We start from the raw sequence: 17,401 nt of genomic DNA, 5'->3' as shown, positions 1-17,401 counted from the left end.
AATTTCCCAGTTAAATTTAAAGGGACCTAATAAACATTGTTCTTCACCACTCCTCAACCAGACTATTTATTGTCTTCCGAACAATTTTTAACCATCGCTTCTTAGATACTGCATTCCATGCGTCATAAGACTTCGGGGATTAAACTCGCTGGTCTGTCTTCAATTACCTAAAAGTCGAAAACAGCATGCTAGCAATATTCTAGTTATCCCGGGTGCGACGTACCGGCTGTAAGACCCGGCCACCTTTAAAGCTGTAAAGGACGACTCGCTGGAAATTTCCAAAGTTCTTCAGGGGACAGAATACAAATATAAAAATATAAATGTCAGAAAAAAAACACGCAGTGGTATGAAAAAAAGAGCCTGACAGTTACATGACAGCGCTACGATTGTTCGCTACGTCTGCTCGTCCTTCATCTTAGCGCTGTTTTTATTTCCAGCTGTGTGCTATCTACCAACCCATTTGTCCACCGTACTACGTAAAACATCGAGTTTCGGAGTTGTGCCGTTAAACACTACACTCCTCAACGGCGAAACCACTAATTTAAAATTATTCTTGACAGAAAGAATATCATAAAAAATTCAGAAACAAAAATCTTACGTGAGAGTATATCTTCGTTCCTCCAATAAGCAGGGCAATAGGAGGAGGGGGAGAGAAAAGTGGTGATTCAGAAGTCATAAAACATCTAAAACATTTTTTTATTCGATTCATTTCAGTCCTATGAATTTCATCAAGACATGGAAGCAAAACTTCTAGGTGATTCAGTAGGAGTGATACACTAGGTGTACTCGTTTCGAACTGGAACCTACTTTATTGTCTGAAGTCCGTCCCCTGGGCAAAACTAAGATATTTGAAAACATGTGTCTTTCGGTACTAATCAGAAATTGTTGAAGGCGAAAAAAAGTGAATAAACTGCTCACTTCTTTTTAGACAAAACACAAAAAAGGAACCAGCTTGTTTGCGCCATAACCTTTTGTTTGCTCACTTCGATAACTTTGATCAAGGTAGCCCCAGAGAGGTATTACACCTTGACATTAAGAAAACAAAACTTCGTTAACATTAATAGTATATGTTTATAAACAGTTAAAAGGTTGTGATGGAAGTTCCTTGTAGAGCCCGAAGAATGCATATCCTCAGTACAACCGAAAAGCAGCCTCGTTCTTTGTATATTTAAAGATATTTGATTACTCAAGTTACAAAAATACCAAAGGACTCGGCAACATCATGTGCCGTTTTAATCATCCGCATTCTGCGCGGTTCTGTGTACACTATTTTTGTTTATTTCATCAAAATGCTTTAAAGCCCATATGACAATCAGTGCTTTAGTACCAGTCGATAATTAACTACTATGTGAATGACAACATTTTTTACAAAATCGCTAAAAATATATTCAAAAATAAGTACGAACTGTTTCTACATATAATAAAAGCTACCTTTTATGATCCGTTAATAGAAAAGCAAGATTAATAATTCTGGATGTTGTATTTCCCATATATTATGCCTAAAATGTATGGTCATTCAGAAGATTGAATATCTTGCCTCGGTTACTTTTAAGTATGTGCACGTCAAGAAAGTATTTTAAATTTTAGCACGACCACAAACGGACTCCATTTTTTTGTATAATTTGGCACCTTCAGGTGGCAGCGTCAGTAAGTTTGTGCATATACTATTTGCCACATTCGGAGCTGACAAATTTTGTCGCACTCGTTAGAGTTATTGCAATACACGTGAGTGCTTAGAGGAATTCGTCGGTCTGGTTTAAAGATAGGCCAAAACGAACTTCTCAAGACCCGAGCACTAGCAGCCCCCGTTGGCCTCTTGACAACGGGGCAACTAGTGCACTCCATATCTTTACACTTTTTTTTACTTTTTCAATTTTATATAATTTTTTTATTTTATTTTACTGAAAGAAATATTTACAAATATTATTTTTTTTATCTTAACGAACGTCTTAGTAAAAGTCTGCCAGTGAATTCACAGGTCTACCTTGGCCAGCCGAACCTACAACCGTCATGAATAGCAGTTCAACAAACATCCACACTTCATCGCAGGTATAGATAAAATAATTGAATATAATTTACACGGCTGTTCATACGTTTTTACTTTTTTCTGTAACAAAAAAAAATTGTGGTAGCAATTACAAGTGAAAAAAACCCGGCTAAAGCTAATAGAACTTTTAACTTTAAAGGGCAAAACAGGCTTATCGGTCAAATAAATACAAAAACCGAGCAACGAGGATTTTGTTTTAATTTGTAGAATACTTGAACTTGAGCCCAATACCGGAATACAGCACAAAAATATATCTAGTCGCAAAGTACACGGAATCAAAGGAAAATCTTGTCTTTCGCTTAAGGCAAAAATGCCGACGTTAATGGTACACTTTGCAGCGCCGTAACTTTGAAGGAAACACAACGATGCGATACGTTTCTATTACTAAACACAATATCATGGCGGAGAACATCACTATAGATTTGAAAAAAATTTAAGATATTTTGTTAATTGCCCCTTGAAGGTTTTTAACTTTGTACTTTAGAACAAGTTTGGAGTGACATAAAATAAATTATATTTGTAAGACAAAAGAATGATTTATTTATTGTTCAAAAGAACGTTTTAATAATATTATATAACAGACATTTTAATTTTGTAGCTATTAAATTTTTTTTGGCAACGGTTGAGAATTCTAGCGGCAAAACATCGAAGCAGCCATGTTTGCGAATTTTGACGCAAAATAAATAACCTCGACAATGCTGTACATACTTAAATCAATAGCTTCCATTATCTATTGTAAGTGTAAAGTATTTGATATTTCTTATCTTTGTAATTTACGTAGTAGGTGTCACCAAACATAAAAGAAACGAAAACTTCAAAATAAAATATGCCATTCTGGCTCACTCAATTTTTTTTCTCTTCATATAGTCTTTTTTTAGACTAAATTTTATTATGTTTTCAAATCATGATGAGGAATAAGATAAAAAAATAACACATAAGATGCGTCCTACTCGTGTGCATGACCTTATCTGAACAGAGCGACTTATTACTTACGTTTTGTTACATAAAATATCAATTCACCTTGTGTTGACTCGGTTGCGATTAGTGCCATAAACTTTTAGCGAACAAACAATTGAGTAGATTAACCCCTTTTTCTTGTGGTCAGTGGGGGTGCTGGAAAAAAAAAACATCCGGGATCCGTTTTGCAGTGATTTGCGAAATCCCTATGGCGTGTGGTTTCACGTACAGTCGGGGACAAAAGTCCCCAGGACGTGAGAGCTGCGGCTGAAACGCATTGCTCTTCCATCTGCCGGCGGGTCGCCTGGTTTCGAGATCACACGAAAGCGCATGCGCGTCCTACTCTGCCTGCAAACATGTGTTTTTGCCGCTCTTCTGCGGCACAGCGCCTAACTCGGAATCGGGCGCGTGGTACAGCCTCGGAGATAGTGCTTGCAGCTTACGAGCGTCTGTTACACATTCTGAAACTCCAGATACCGCCTGGGGCATTGCACCGCATTTCGCCGTGTCAGCGCACCTTGCTTGATAACCAGTTCAGCTTATCGCTCAGTTGAGCGGCCGTGATTTCTTGCTTTATAGGTGCCATGTCAGTAAGCGCTATCTCCGAAGCGGTACAACGCGCCCGATTCCGAGTTAGGCGCCGCGCCGCAGAAGAGCGGAAAAGCGCACATGTTGGCAGGCACAGTAGGACGCGCATGCGCTTTTCTGTGATCTCGAAACGAGGCGACCCGCCGGCAGATGGCAGAGCAAGTCGTTTCAGTCGCAGCTCGCGTGTCCTGGAGACTTTTGTCACCGACTGTACGTCTAGGTGGGTCTGACTGGCCGTCGCGTTGATAGGGAATTGTAGTAGACCGTTTTTCTCCTCCGCTACGGTCTCCGTAAAGAAAACACCGCAGGTGCGCATGCGCGCCGCCAGCCTTATCTGCATAGTTCAAGGTCTTGTTGCGGATTACGGAGCGCTGTCCGGGTGCAATCGGGCTGCGGAAACGGTCTACTACAATTCCCCAATGAGAAGATTCTGGAACACAAAAGAGTGACTGCGTCGAGCTCGGCTAATATTAAAATTGTGAAACACCTTGACTAATGTAACAATTTTTTTCCGAATTGAACACAAACCGAAGTGATTTGTAAAGAAACATGTCCGTTCAAAAAGGTGGTAAAGGTGACAATAAGCATAGCTAGAGCTGGAAATTGTATTATTATCCCCACAGCCATGTTGGACGAGGAGACGCGTTATTTCCTATTTCTTTAGTCTTCCAAAGTCAGTCGGATTGGACGGCGAAAGTGGAGAGGGGTGGGATATCTTGGCTTTTGTTCGGCGTGTTGAGGTGAAATGGCATATTTACTTTGTCTTGCTTGAGGGTTGCCGTTTATTGTTCTGTCGAGTATGGGTTGCTGTATATGAAGACTCAAAATAATATTTGCAGCTGTGTTTTGAGAGGGTGTTGTGTTTGTGACCTTTCAGTGTCCAAGGTATTTCGGTATGTTTCAGTATGACAGCATACTAGTTTTCCTGCGCAAGCATCCATATCTTTAAAAAAACTATCTTTTGGTGTATGTCATATATGCGGGTCTAGGAGAACTTGTCACAAGCCAACTCGTCATGGCCAACTCGCCCTAAGGGAGCTGGTCGCAGCGGACATCTCGTTATAGGCCATCTCGTGCACGAAAAACTCATAATGGCGGGGAACTCATAACGGCACAGAACTGGCCTGTTGTCAATTTCGTTAAAAGTTGTTTGTCGGAGAAAGCGCCTCCGAGGCTTCAATGGCGTAATTTATAATAGGTTATACTCGTTTTTCTGCTTGTTACAAAGTAAAACAAATAGAAAAACGTATAGGTGGCATTGGACGTAGGTCTCTCAGTTCAAGCAAATGGGATTTGCATGGCTGACGAGTATACCAATTCGACCGCACCCTTCAGGAAACGTGATGAATATAATGCGCAAAAAACAGCAGGAATTTAAACATTGCGACAACTATAAAAAACATTAATAAAAAGTTTGTACAGCAGCATATTTGCTTCGCACTGGGTTTTCAATAGCTTTTTTGTACGACCTGCCAGTGTTTTTTGGCAGTTAACACATTTGTTCCTATATGTATATATATATATATATATATATATAGGGTGTCCCAAGTCACCAGGCTCGATCTAAAATTGACCGTAAAAAGCAACGCCTCCCTGTAGCAATGTAAATTTTTCTTCAAAGGTGTATATCACAAGTCGTTTGTTTTCTCGTAAAATTGCAAGGCGTAGCTCCCTTTTTATGAAATATAGGGCCAAGAAACTTGCCAGGGTCAACGGCGGGCGCTGGCGCAGACAACCAAGTCGAGTGGCGGGTCGCGTTTGGTACTCGTATTGATAGATGGCGCTACTTTTTTATCGAGATCGCTCGCGACCACCGTATTTTATTAAAATGAACATAATCCCTTTGTAATGTACCTTTGATTTATAAATAAACGCGGGCAATAAATTTTAAACTTGACGTAAAAAAGGCTCGACGAACACCTAAGCACTTCATATGAATGTATCTCCAACCAAAATTTGAAAAGCAACCCGACGTTTCAAAACCAGCATGGTTTCTTCTTCAGGTTTGACTGAAGGCACGCGGACACAGCAGCAGCTCCTAAACTCTTCGTCTTCAAAAAAGAAAAGAAAGAAAGAGAAAAAGAAAAATTAAAAAGGAGAAGTTAAAAAATTAAAAGAAAAAAATTGCAAAATAACTTCTTCTTCATGGAGAAGGTCGTCTCTTCAGCTTTTCCGTCAGGTCACGGAGGCCATGCGCGTACACAGAGGGCAGAGCGCCCAGCGACCTGTTCAGGTTTCCTGGCGTGTGCTGGATTTGCCACGATTCCAAGAAACGTCTTCGAAAATTTGGCTCTGTGTCCACCACGTGCGCGTTCGCGAAGTCAATGCGATGGTCTAGGGTATCGCAATGTTCGGCGATGGCGCTGCGCTCACTGTCAAATTTCCGCACGTCGTTCTTGTGTTTGTGGATACACTCGGGAAAGTTCTTCGTCTCGCCGATGTAGCTTGCGGGACACTCTGCGCAAGGAAGAAAGTTACCACTTTTATTAAACACCCTGTTTTCCCGTGATATTGAAATGCACTCCATTAGTCATTGTTCCATTCAAGAAGCTTTATAATAAGTAACCACCACTTTTTTGTATACTGTTGATTGCGAAGTTGAATTCTTTATGTTTTTCTCGTGTTTATCCTCTGTATATGTGTATGCCTATGTATGTGTGCACATATTCGTTCTTTTTGTCTGTATGTGCCGGTGCCGCTCTCACCTTGTTCTGGGGCGCTAGGACTCGTCAAGCTGCAGACCTGCAGCTTTTTTTCCAGCGCCTCTGTCACAAATGTACCGTTTGTGGCAAAAATAAACGAATTTGAATTTGAATTCGAATTTGATTTTGAATGGTGTAAACAACGCCCTGTGCTTTTGTTTGTGTGTTTGGTAGACGGTCTTTCGGTCTTGGCATAAATCTTCCCAGTGTGGGCGTGGGCTTGTGGGCCACCAGAATGCCTTCCTTTCCCAGTGTGGGCGTAGCTTGTGGGCCACCAGAACACCTTCCTTTCCCAGTGCTTGAGCGTGCGCTTCGCTGGTTCCCTTTGGGTAGGGAACGCTGATGCGCGCGACTCGATGGGGCTGCCGATGTAGTATAGGTGAAACAAAAAGCGGCAGAAGCAATGGAAGTTATCGAAATCGATGAGTTTAAAGGCTATTTCGAGCATTAGAAGAAATGTTTCGACAAAGGCATTGCATTAGGCGGACAGTACTTTAAATAAGACTGAAATAGGAGCATGTAAGAACAAATACTCTATTTTGTACCAATGAATTTCTTTTTATTTTGAGTGTCCCCTTTTATAAAATTTAGTAACTAAACTGAAAACTGGGAGTCTGATGCAGTAAAACTTTGGTTGGAGCTAGTTGGTACATATCGATTAAAAGGTTAAAAGGCGCGAACAGAACAAGACGAAAAAGACACATCTCGCGGAGCACTGCAAGCATGGGTGCGAACCTTCGTTAGAGCGCACAAGGTGTATTAAGGGAGGGAATGAGAAAATAGGAAGGGAATTAATCGAAGCTTTCGGTGTATGTTAGAGGTGATCTTGCGAGACCAATTAACCTACCACACACTTACGTAGTATTGTCTGGCTGTGTCCATCCTTGCATGAACACGTAATTTCCTTCCTCTTGAAGCCGAGTAACTTTGGCATACGGACGGGTATTCTGGATCACCAGGCTCTGGTTGGTATGTGCGAAGGTACATCCATTGGAGAGCCTTTATAAACTTTGGGATAAAAGAAAACGCTGCTCTAGATGACTCAGAGTTCCTTTTTGATTTTTCATAAATTTTCAGTGTTTTACATGGTAAAAATAAACATGTAACGTAACATAGAAACCTGTTTAAGGTGCGACTAATTTGTTAACGAAACAAATTATTTTCACTTGGCAATGCTACAAGTATGTTTGTGAAAGTTGTCAGTTTCTGGTTTAAGTTGCTAGCATAACGCGCCTCAGATTTGTAGGATCAATAGCACAAACAGCTGTGACAATTGAGATAAAAAATTTCTAAATTTCTCTTTTTAATACCCCACGCCATTTCGTTTACATGACCCTGATTTAAGCCTAATCAGGAATGTTTTTTTTTTTTCTTTTCAAAAATCGCTTTCTATCTTTTACTCGAAGTATGGTAAGACACGTTAGATTGTGAGGATCCGCCGCTTTCAGAAATAATTCGCGACAACTAATCACGAATTTAGTGCTTTACGTATTTGAATTTATGATAAATTTCATATTGAAGGCTTCAAACTGCAATAAAACCTTTTTGCTTTACTTCATCCACTGTATCCATTCGACGCAGGTGCAGTGACGATAAGACAAAGTGAGGATCAGGCTAAGAGAGTCTTGAGACTTGCTCGCACAGCTCATACGACGCACGCCCGTTTTGTGTACTGTTGTCGCTATTTGACAGCAACAAAAACGACACACGGCGTTGAAGAGAGTTGGGCTCTCTAATAAAATAACGTTATTCTCAAAAGTTAAGTATTCACCAAAATAACGTCAAAAGTATACATAAATTTTAAAAGCTTGAAGAAGAGGGTATTGCCTGGTATGGGTAGATAATCTAATTGAACTGTATAGTCATCCTTCAAACAAAATAATCTCCTCATTCTTACTCGGTCGTATCAACAAGCCGTGTTTCCTTGTCATATTTGAGAAAGGTTAGCCCGAATGTGCAACTACCTCGCACACTCGGCCATTTCCTTTCTTTTCAACTGTGACGGATTGTTTTGTTTACTGCTGCTTGTCATTATTGTTTTTTTCATCCTTTCCGCGCGGATTTGGTTGCATAATTGCGCATTATAAGTGACGCTATAAACATGCTTTGTTGATGTCTTGCCACTGTTCATATTCTAGAGCATCATTAATTCGAATTTCAGGGTTAGCGATACTATTCCCTGTAATACCCTGTTCACACGGGTCACCTAAAGGACCTATAACTTAGGTCTTTTTGCTAAAGGTACCTGGGGGTAAAGGACGTTCGGAATCACACGGTAAATGAACGAAAATAGGGAGTTTTCGTAGGTCGTTTTCGCCGTCCCGCAAGGCCCTCCGCAACACGCTACGATAGCGGGAACTCCACAGTCAAGGCTATCGGCGCGCAGGCGCAGCAGCAACTTCTTCGTTGCGGAACGCTTAGCGGAGGGGGCAGCGCGGTCTACGAAAACTAGTCTTTACGGTCGATGTTTACTGCATTGGGGATAGCCCGGGTAAACCGCAGGGCAAAAAAACACTATATATTTCCGTGTCTAAACAGTCATGAGGCACATTTTTAGATTATTAAATGTGACACATTGCGTTAAAATACTAAGTAATAATTGTAATGTTTCTTTTATCGCAATGTTCACCTAAAAAGTAGTTTTTCGTTAGAACATCCGGCTGGTCATTAGGCTGGACTGGCCACACTGGCCCGGCGGTTTGTTTTGGAGACGGTTCCGAGCCAATTTTCCGAGCACTGTGAATCCGAGCACGTGGTACCGAAGTTTAGTGACCGTTTCTTTCTGCTCCTCGGATTTTCTCTCTTCTGCGTTTATCGCTTCGATTGCTTCGGTCCCGGAAGAACCGTCACAGACCCACCACCCTTCAAGTGACGGGCCGCGACCACGACCAGCGTCTCCCGATGGACGACGACGAGTGTCTGGGAATTATGTGGTCGCTGCAGCAACAACGGACACAGTTCCTTCTGCTCGAGGAGCGTATACAAGCCGCGGAAACGGAAGCGGATGAGCTGGAGGAGAAGCTCATGGCCACAAACTTTACGGTCGCCGCTCTCCTTGCGGAGAAGTGGACTACGATCCCACGCGAGCGGGTGGTCTACGTTCGGTCGGGGAGGTGGTTTGAGGAGACGCTGCCTAGAATGGGCGATCAGCATTTCCGTGCTTGTTTTCGCGTCTCCTCGACCACTTTCCGGTATCTTGTGGACGTTTGCCGGCCGTCAATGCTTCGGCAAGACACCGCCATGAAGACGGCAATAACGGTGGAGAAGAGGGTGGCCATCAGCCTGTACAGGCTCTGCTCCACCGTGGAGGAACGAACAATCGGCCACCTCTTTGCCGTTGGCCAGTCGGTCGTCAATGAGACGTACCGAGAATTTTGCGACGTCGTCATTGAGGAGCTCGAGGCGCGCACAATAACAATGATCCGAAACGAAGATCTCGACAACCACATGCGCGAGTTCAAGGCAGTGCTGGGATTTCCCAACGCCATCGGGGCTCTCGACGGCTGCCACCTGCCTGTGTCGCCACCAAAGGACTTGGCTGTTGACTACCACAACTATAAAGGATGGTAAGCAGACACTGATACTCGTTTCCTGCAGACAACTTTGCTTATTTTATAAAATTTCAGGGTCAGAAATTAAGTACATCTACTAAATTATGCTGCACACAAGGCTATAAACCAGATATAAATACGGGTGTAGTCACGCCAGAGACCATTCCCTTTGTTATTTCGTTATTTTGTGCCCCTAGCCAAGTTAAACCCATGATGTCACCAAAGCACCTGCAGAGTGAGCAAATCCAACTGCCCGTGGGTGGGAGGCACATCAAGGATCCATTTCACAAACAGCACTACTTACATTCAGTAGCAAGCAATTTAGCTATGTTTGTTGTGTGCGGTGCTTTTGCTGTTCCTTGCTCACATGTGGTCACTTTGTTTTAGGTACAGTGTCATCCTCCTGGCCCTGGTGGACCATAGATACCTCTTCCGCTACATCAGCGTGGGCACCCCTGGGAGGTGCCATGATGCGAGCGTCTATCGGCGCTCCCCACTGGCGCATCTGCTCGAGCAGAACCAGACTGCTGTGCCAAGGTTCATTGATGGCACGGAGATACCTCCCCTCGTCCTGTGTGATCAGGCTTTTCCCCTGACGAGGAACTTGATGAAACCATTCCCCCACAGCCTCAACCACCCCCAAGGGAAAGGGGACTTTAACTACGCCCTCTCTAAGGCCAGGCGCGTGGTCGAAAATGCGTTTGGTCGTCTGAAGGCCCGCTTCCGCATCATCCTCAAGCGGATGGAAATGAGAATCGACCACGTGAACACTGTCGTCAGAGCCTGCTGCACCCTACACAATATCTGCGAGATGCTCAACGACGGGGCGGAGAAGCAGTGGGTCGACGCGGCCAGGAAAATAGAAGAGAATGCAAAGCGCGAGCAGCCAATGCACAGGACCAAGGCCACAGAAGATGGCGCCGATGCAGTGCGGGATGCGCTCGTTGCATACTTCGAGGCGAACCCGCCCTCTCAGCGCGGCTAAATCCCAGACGTTCGCCCTCTCAGCACGACTGAAACCCGAGACGTTTGCACAGTAAGCTACAGAACACTAATTGGTTAAAGGGGCACTGAAGCCATTCTTTAAGGTCTTTTTTTATGTTATATTCTTTACAAAGTGTTAGTGACTACATATATCAAATTCTATAATACAAAACTGTTTATTCATCTCGGGGCAATGGGAAAACTTGCGGACTCTTATTTCTCGTGGGGTACAATCTCTGGACCACAGAAAGTCCTACAATATGCACTACATGCCATTAATCTGTCCACGTGACATTGAATTCTCATTGCTATTCCAGGCAGTGAAAAAGAAATAAATATTCCTTTTCTGAGCTGGCTTAACCACTCGCATGACACAGCAGTTTTCATTTCTTTTCAGCAAAGCATGCTTTGTCCACTTAAATACAGGTCATTGCTACAGTAAGCATGAAAGCCCAACCAATTGAGATTTCACAGTACAGTCGGTTAGAAATAAAACGCGACCAGCGGCTGCATGGTCTTCACTAGACTCTGCGCTTTCTGCTTCATACAGAGGTTGCGAGTGCGGCTTTTGTTTTGATATGTTAGTCACACACCCGGTGCATCTCAAACTTAGGCGTTCCTCTTTTAAAAGAGACAGCATCGGACAGAACCGTGTATCCGCTGTTCGTTCCATGCTGACCGTACATATACGTGTAGGCTCTACATAGGTGCCAGTAATCACGCACCACAATTGTAATAAGCAGCTGCACAGTTAAAATTGCAGACTGGCTATTTGTTCTTGCTATATCATTGATGTTTGCATTTAGTTTACCTTGTAGCTGCACCTGCGTTTCAGTGCCTACTAACTTGCAGATTTATACCAGTGCTATGACGTTTGTCCCATCCTGAGCAAAATATCTTGAATCTGGATTCAAATGACAGAAGCATGTAGCCCTTCAACGCTTCCAATCCAAACTCAAGTAAAAAGAGGGATATTTCTCAGAGTTTCCGTTTTTATTTTTCCTTCCGTGACCTCATGAAATCCAGGAAATCCCGCTGGACCTGGTTTGACTCTTCCATAATCAAAAACTGCCGTTGCCGGTCTTGGTGGGCCCACTCCCTAGCTTCGGAAAGCTCTTTCCTTTGTTTTCTCTGCTCCTCAATGAACAGCATGAGAATATCCCCCTGTTTCATGGAGGACTTCCTTTTTTTTTTTTTGGCCGCTCCTCGAGGGGTTCTTCCTTTAGGTCCACCACCTCGTTGTCGTCGTCTGGCCCTTCGTGAGGGCTGTCTCCAGGTTCCTGATAAAAACCAATGGGTGCTCATGAGAAAGGTTTACACTTGATGATGTATGCATACCGCATTATACCAGCATATATCAAAGAGCAAATCGGGCGAAAATAAGGTGCATACTAACTTTCAGTGTAGGACCAGGAGAAGCTGAAATAATAGAACTAAAACATGCATTTTACACTTGGGTATGAAACTAAAACAAACAAAAGCGCCACTAGCAACAGTTCCATTATCGTTGCCGTTACAGCTGCCGTCACCCTTGAGCACTACACCTCGTAGAAGGTGTGCTTCCCTCGTTTTCCTTACTCTGCATTCTTTTCTCGACACCGAAAAGAAATCAGAGTTGACTTTTTAAGTTTTGTCGACGCTCTTCTGAACTGGAAATAACCACATTGTTATTGGAGTTAAGCAGTTTATGCTGCCAAGACGGATGGAGAGCTGCTTCACGTGTATTCGGCGTGCCCCACTGGCTTTTTACAAACAGACCCTAACAAGTGCCACTGAAAGAGCTGGCAGCACATGACTATCACAGGTGCGGGGCACAATTTATGTATGCTCCACCCAAATGAGTTTTCTTAATGTTTGCTTAGTTTGCATTATTAAGCTACAGAAAATCGAGTTTTTTATGATTGATTTCACCGTGCACATGAAATAGCACAAGCATGTCTTTACGTGCCGCGGGAAACAGATGAAATTTCTTTGGTGATGCCAAATGTCACGTCTGCTTCCGCACACTAAACAGTTGCTTCGATTCCAGCTTATAACGACGAATCAGTAACTCGTTATGTTAACCATTCTCTCCAAGCTTATTAAAAGGTTGAATCGCACATCTCTGCCTTCGTCATAATTCAAGGCATACGAAATCAGTAAATACCTCAACAACATCCGCAGGGAGCGAGTCATTCACGAGACTTGGGTCGTTGACGGGCAGGCTCCCCAAGAAACTGTGTAGATCGTAGTAAAAGGGCCAGGAGACCTTTCCTGACCCAGTTGTCAGGCTTTTCTTTTTAGCCCTGGAGGAAAATAATGTAGGGGTGATGCGATTTATTCAGCAACAAGGGCTTGTTGCCACCTATATACAATCTTTCGTCTGCATTTTCTTTTTACAGTGCAAATGAATAGCAGCAGGGCGTTGGCAATTATTTTTTTCATTGTCAACTCCCTTCAAAGCTCCAGCTAGAGCTAACCAACCGAACAAAGATAACAATTCATTTTGCCTCAGAGCCACCAAGGCGGCACGACGAGAACACAGCTAAATAAGGTAGTTCTAATCAAAACATTGAGTGTATCGCGTCAAGAAAAAACTTACCAGGTCTTGTTACGACGTAAACTGGGATATATATATATATATATATATATATATATATATATATATATATATATATATATATATATATATATATATATATATATATATATATATATATATATATATATATATATATATATATATATATATCCGGCTTATATTTAGATACATATAAGCCGTCCTAGCAACACTAAAGAGCGTGTTTGGCACAGTTCTGCGAGCGCGACCCAGAACGGGAGGCACTCACTTGATCGAATGACGTTTTAGCGAACGCCCACGTTTCACCGTATGACACTTTAGCGAATAGTCGGACGCCGCGAAGCGGCGTTTTCTGGTGGGCCAATATGGTATACATTTTTGTAATGAGCCACCGCAGACTGTCGCCGCGAAGAGGCGTAAGCGCAGCGCGGCAGATGGGTTAACGCGCGCCCCCGTTACTCGCTAAAACGTCGATTCGCTCAAATGTCGCTGTTCGCTACAACGTCATTCGCTCATGCCCCAGGACATAAGCATCATTCTGAAAACAGACTCACCTGTACGTCTGGTTCAGATTGTCTATCTTATCGCTGACTTGCTTGCGCGTCTTGACGATAGACAGTCTCTCCAGGCCTACACGGATCGTCTCGTAGACGCCGGAGTTTCTTCTGTGCCGCCGAAGTTCCGCCAAATTGTCCTGCCATAGCCGAATGAGAGCCCACGTCTCTGACTCGGACCAGTGCACTCGCGCGTTTTTTTTTCTTTTCGCTGGTGCCGCTAGAGCTGGCACCCCAGTTCAATGGCTCATGCGCAGATGAAAGCATCGTCACAAAAATCTCCTGCGCCGAAGAGCGCGACTCGTCGTCGTTCCGTGTGGGAGCAGAGGTAGCAGCCATTGCGTCTCTTCCCGCCGCTGTTGCCGCCGCCGCTACCTGTTACCGGGAGTAACATTTTGTTCCTATTGTATCACGTCTGTGGTCCCCATCTATTTTAAAACTTTGACTTCCTAAGATTCTAGTACCAACGACGCATTAAACGACAAGAAAACATAAACGATAATTTTTATTTGGAATTTATGGGTCCGAGGCTACTCCCTGTAGCTGCAAACGGAGATCGGGAAGCTCCGTTTACTCCTAAGGTACCTTTACCGAAAGGGACCTTTACGCCCCGTGTGAATACGATCTCCATCTCCCTTTACTATAGGGACCTATGCTACAGGTACCTTTAGGTTACCGTGTGAATGGGGTATAAGACGCATAATTAAACGAAGCGAAATGTTGCGTTCAAAACTGGTAGCTCTGTAACATAAAATTTATCCCACATTTCAACAGATTACTATCAGACTATAGAGCGTACAATGTTTTTTTAACCTTTAAATAACCTTTTATGTTTTTTTTTTGTTTTTTTTTCAAATTGAATAGCACTTTTTTTCACTGTGTGAGTGATGTGACAGTGAAATGTCGGCAGTGATCCGGGAGTGGAACTTGTCGACGACTTTGCAATTGATATTCGAGTGAAAAAAATATTGTGCAGCAAATGTTTTCGTTTTTCTGTCAGCCGTTTCAAACTTTTAATTAAAAAAATATGTTGTGACACGTTGTACTTGTTTCTAAGACTTCAAGGTTTAATAAGACATCTACAACACATATAAAACATTGAGTGCCCTTTTCCTACGAAATTGAAAGCAAACACTCTGACCGACGTGATACAAACAGTTACGTTTCTGAAAACCTTGGCATATCTATATAATTATTAAAGCACAAAATGCTTTAAACAAAACCTCCCACCCTCCAGAATTATGTTCTTCCGTCTATGTGCATCCCCATTCATGGCGGAACTAGAGACACTGAATGTTCCCAGAGTACCAAAACTCCCAAGCTTCGCTTCAGAACCGAGTCCCGGCGCAGCAGTCGCGATCGCCAACATGGCGCTGCCCTGCGCGGTCGAAGCGAAGCGCGTACAGTGTAACGTTCGTTCTCGCGTGAGTTCTTCAAACCACGTTCCTGGCCTGTGGCGACACTCGTTTAGATTTATTGGTTATTTCCGTTGTTCCGAGTGGCGCGTGACTTGCTCCTCGCTGCCTCGTCTCCCTCTCTCACTTAGCAACACGTCCAAGTCGAGTCTTAGGCTTAGAGTCTGACGCGTAGAGTTTGAAATGGAGCACCAGCGCACCCCGAGCGAACAAACAAGCCGGCAGTTTGTGTTTAACGAACCAGATTAGTGGCTAATTGTTATAAAAAAAATCTCGAGAAAATCAACGCACCTTCTGTTTGGTCCTAACTCATCGATGCCCAGAGCTTCCATCGGTAGGTACCCACCGTACCCGTGGTAATGCGAACACGTTTTTATACGTTTTTCGTTGTTTTGGGCTTATCTCCAAAATGGCCGACTGATGACTTCCACCACGTGTTAAACAAGCCAGTCAGAAGTGGATACTGAGGTGATTGATTTTCGGTAAGAGGACTGAACGGAATTTGGTGCTTTCGGAATATTCAGTAACTCTAGGCCGAACATATCCCTAAATATCACCGGCTACAAGCAGGGTCTCTTCTCGCGTGTAACCGGAGGGACTATATATTTGCCTGTGCTTCACTTGCTACTGCTGCTTTGGACCGCGTCGAAGGTACGGGAACAAGCGTACCAGGTGTGCCGCTCGTCGCAGCCCCCTCGGCCTGTTCTTCGTCTTCCTCGTAATCATTGGCATCCGTCGTGATAACTTCAGTGACCGCTGCGTACGTGCGTGAGCAGTCCTGGCTTTCGTGTCCGATGCGATTACACTTTTCGTACCGGGTCGCTCGACAGTCCCTCCTCATGTGGCCCATCCCCTTGCAGAGGAGGCAGAGGTGGGCCCTGCCAGGAACCAAGACGAGGACTTTGCCTCCAAGCTTTTGTAACTGGTGGGGAAGGTTGTCTTTCGTGACACCTTCCTCCTGAGTCATCTTCACCAGGCACGTGCTTGACTGGACCCCCGCGAATCCTTCCGCTCTCCAGTATCACGGGTGCCCTCGGTGACCTTCCCATACGGCTCGAGCGCTTGGCGAACTGCCTCGTCGCTTACGTGCAAAGGCAACAAGTGCAATTTTAGACGTACGGTGCGCCCCAAACTTAACGCCGCCACGAGATGGTCCGGTTTCTTCACGTTTCAAGCTATTCCTGAACCTAGCGATCGAATTAGTTGGTGAAGATTTGCGTCTCCGATGAAAACCCAACCAGTGAAGGTATTCCACCAGCTGCAGTGATCAATTTATCTTTGGATAGCATGCAGTAGATCAATATTTGCGAAACTGAGTGGCGGCGTTAAGTTTGAGGGGAACTACTATCGCGGACTCTGTTAGCTGTTACACGCGAGCAGCAGCCGTCCCGTACGCCCTGTGCCGCATAGCAGGCTACACAGGCGGTACCGATCGAGGATCATATATTTTTCATTCTTTGAACTTCCTTCCACATGGCAGGCGCCGTCCGGAACCCCGCGCATGCGCCTTGTGGGGGATTCGCTCTTCCCTATAGCGAGCACAACCTCGCTTTGTTGTCTGCTAGGCGCAGAGCAGACAACGTCACAGTGCTTGTTAACGTTCGCTGAAAACGATTTAGTGTTCAGCGAACCGCGATGCAAGAGGTGCGTAAGAGGCGCCCACGGTTTGGTGGGCGCCTCTTACGCTGTGGTTGGTTTCCTGACTGAGGGATATATTCGTACGGCTGACTAAGAATAATCATCACCACTGATTGAATACATCACGGTAGATTACTTCGTTCCTCTCGGGCAAACTTGCAGTTGACGGTCTATTTCTGAATCACACCTGCTGTGTTCATGCTGGTTCGCGAGAGCGTACAGTTGAAACATGCATTGCGCACGACTGCTTCAAAACAAAATACACAAGAAACGTACACAATGACTCTGCAGTCTTCCCCAGTAAACATTGCCTGCCTAGAATGAGTTCGACCCAAGTTCGTTCTGGCGAGAATATCAGACGAGCTGAGACGGCTGATAGTCGATCTGTGGCTAAATAGGAGCCCA

The 17,401-nt window shown here is 44.1% G+C and overlaps 2 protein-coding genes and 1 long non-coding RNA gene across 3 annotated transcripts; 2 read left to right on the top strand and 1 right to left on the bottom strand.

Annotated features, from left to right (window-relative positions):
• The first annotated feature begins 9,195 nt into the window (after window positions 1-9,195).
• On the top strand, window positions 9,196-9,864 carry LOC120842707. The gene has a single exon (XM_040213870.1). It carries the CDS (start codon window positions 9,196-9,198, stop codon window positions 9,862-9,864), a length of 669 nt encoding a protein of 222 aa, XP_040069804.1.
• A 330-nt stretch (window positions 9,865-10,194) lies between these two features.
• Window positions 10,195-10,830, top strand: LOC120842708. Its single transcript, XM_040213871.3, has one exon. The coding sequence runs from the start codon at window positions 10,213-10,215 to the stop codon at window positions 10,828-10,830; it is 618 nt and encodes a 205-aa protein (XP_040069805.1). The 5' UTR covers window positions 10,195-10,212.
• Window positions 10,831-12,009: 1,179 nt separating this feature from the next.
• Window positions 12,010-14,514, bottom strand: LOC120842687. The gene is made up of 3 exons (XR_005715987.3): window positions 13,944-14,514; window positions 12,976-13,114; window positions 12,010-12,109 (listed from the first exon to the last, which is right to left on the bottom strand). It is a non-coding gene; the product is annotated as an uncharacterized LOC120842687 (long non-coding RNA).
• Window positions 14,515-17,401: the final 2,887 nt, after the last annotated feature.

The sequence above is a fragment of the Ixodes scapularis genome, unplaced genomic scaffold, assembly GCF_016920785.2.
Source record: "Ixodes scapularis isolate PalLabHiFi unplaced genomic scaffold, ASM1692078v2 PGA_scaffold5__190_contigs__length_132052651, whole genome shotgun sequence".
Lineage (NCBI taxonomy): Eukaryota > Metazoa > Arthropoda > Arachnida > Ixodida > Ixodidae > Ixodes > Ixodes scapularis.
Note: the sequence above shows the minus strand (reverse complement) of the source record. Positions and strands in the feature narration are given on the sequence as shown.

Excerpts from the sequence above, each read along its gene's own strand:
- LOC120842707 (XM_040213870.1), top strand. The coding sequence starts at position 9,196 with ATGGACGACGACGAGTGTCTGGGAATTATGTGGTCGCTGCAGCAACAA.
- LOC120842708 (XM_040213871.3), top strand. The coding sequence starts at position 10,213 with ATGTGGTCACTTTGTTTTAGGTACAGTGTCATCCTCCTGGCCCTGGTG.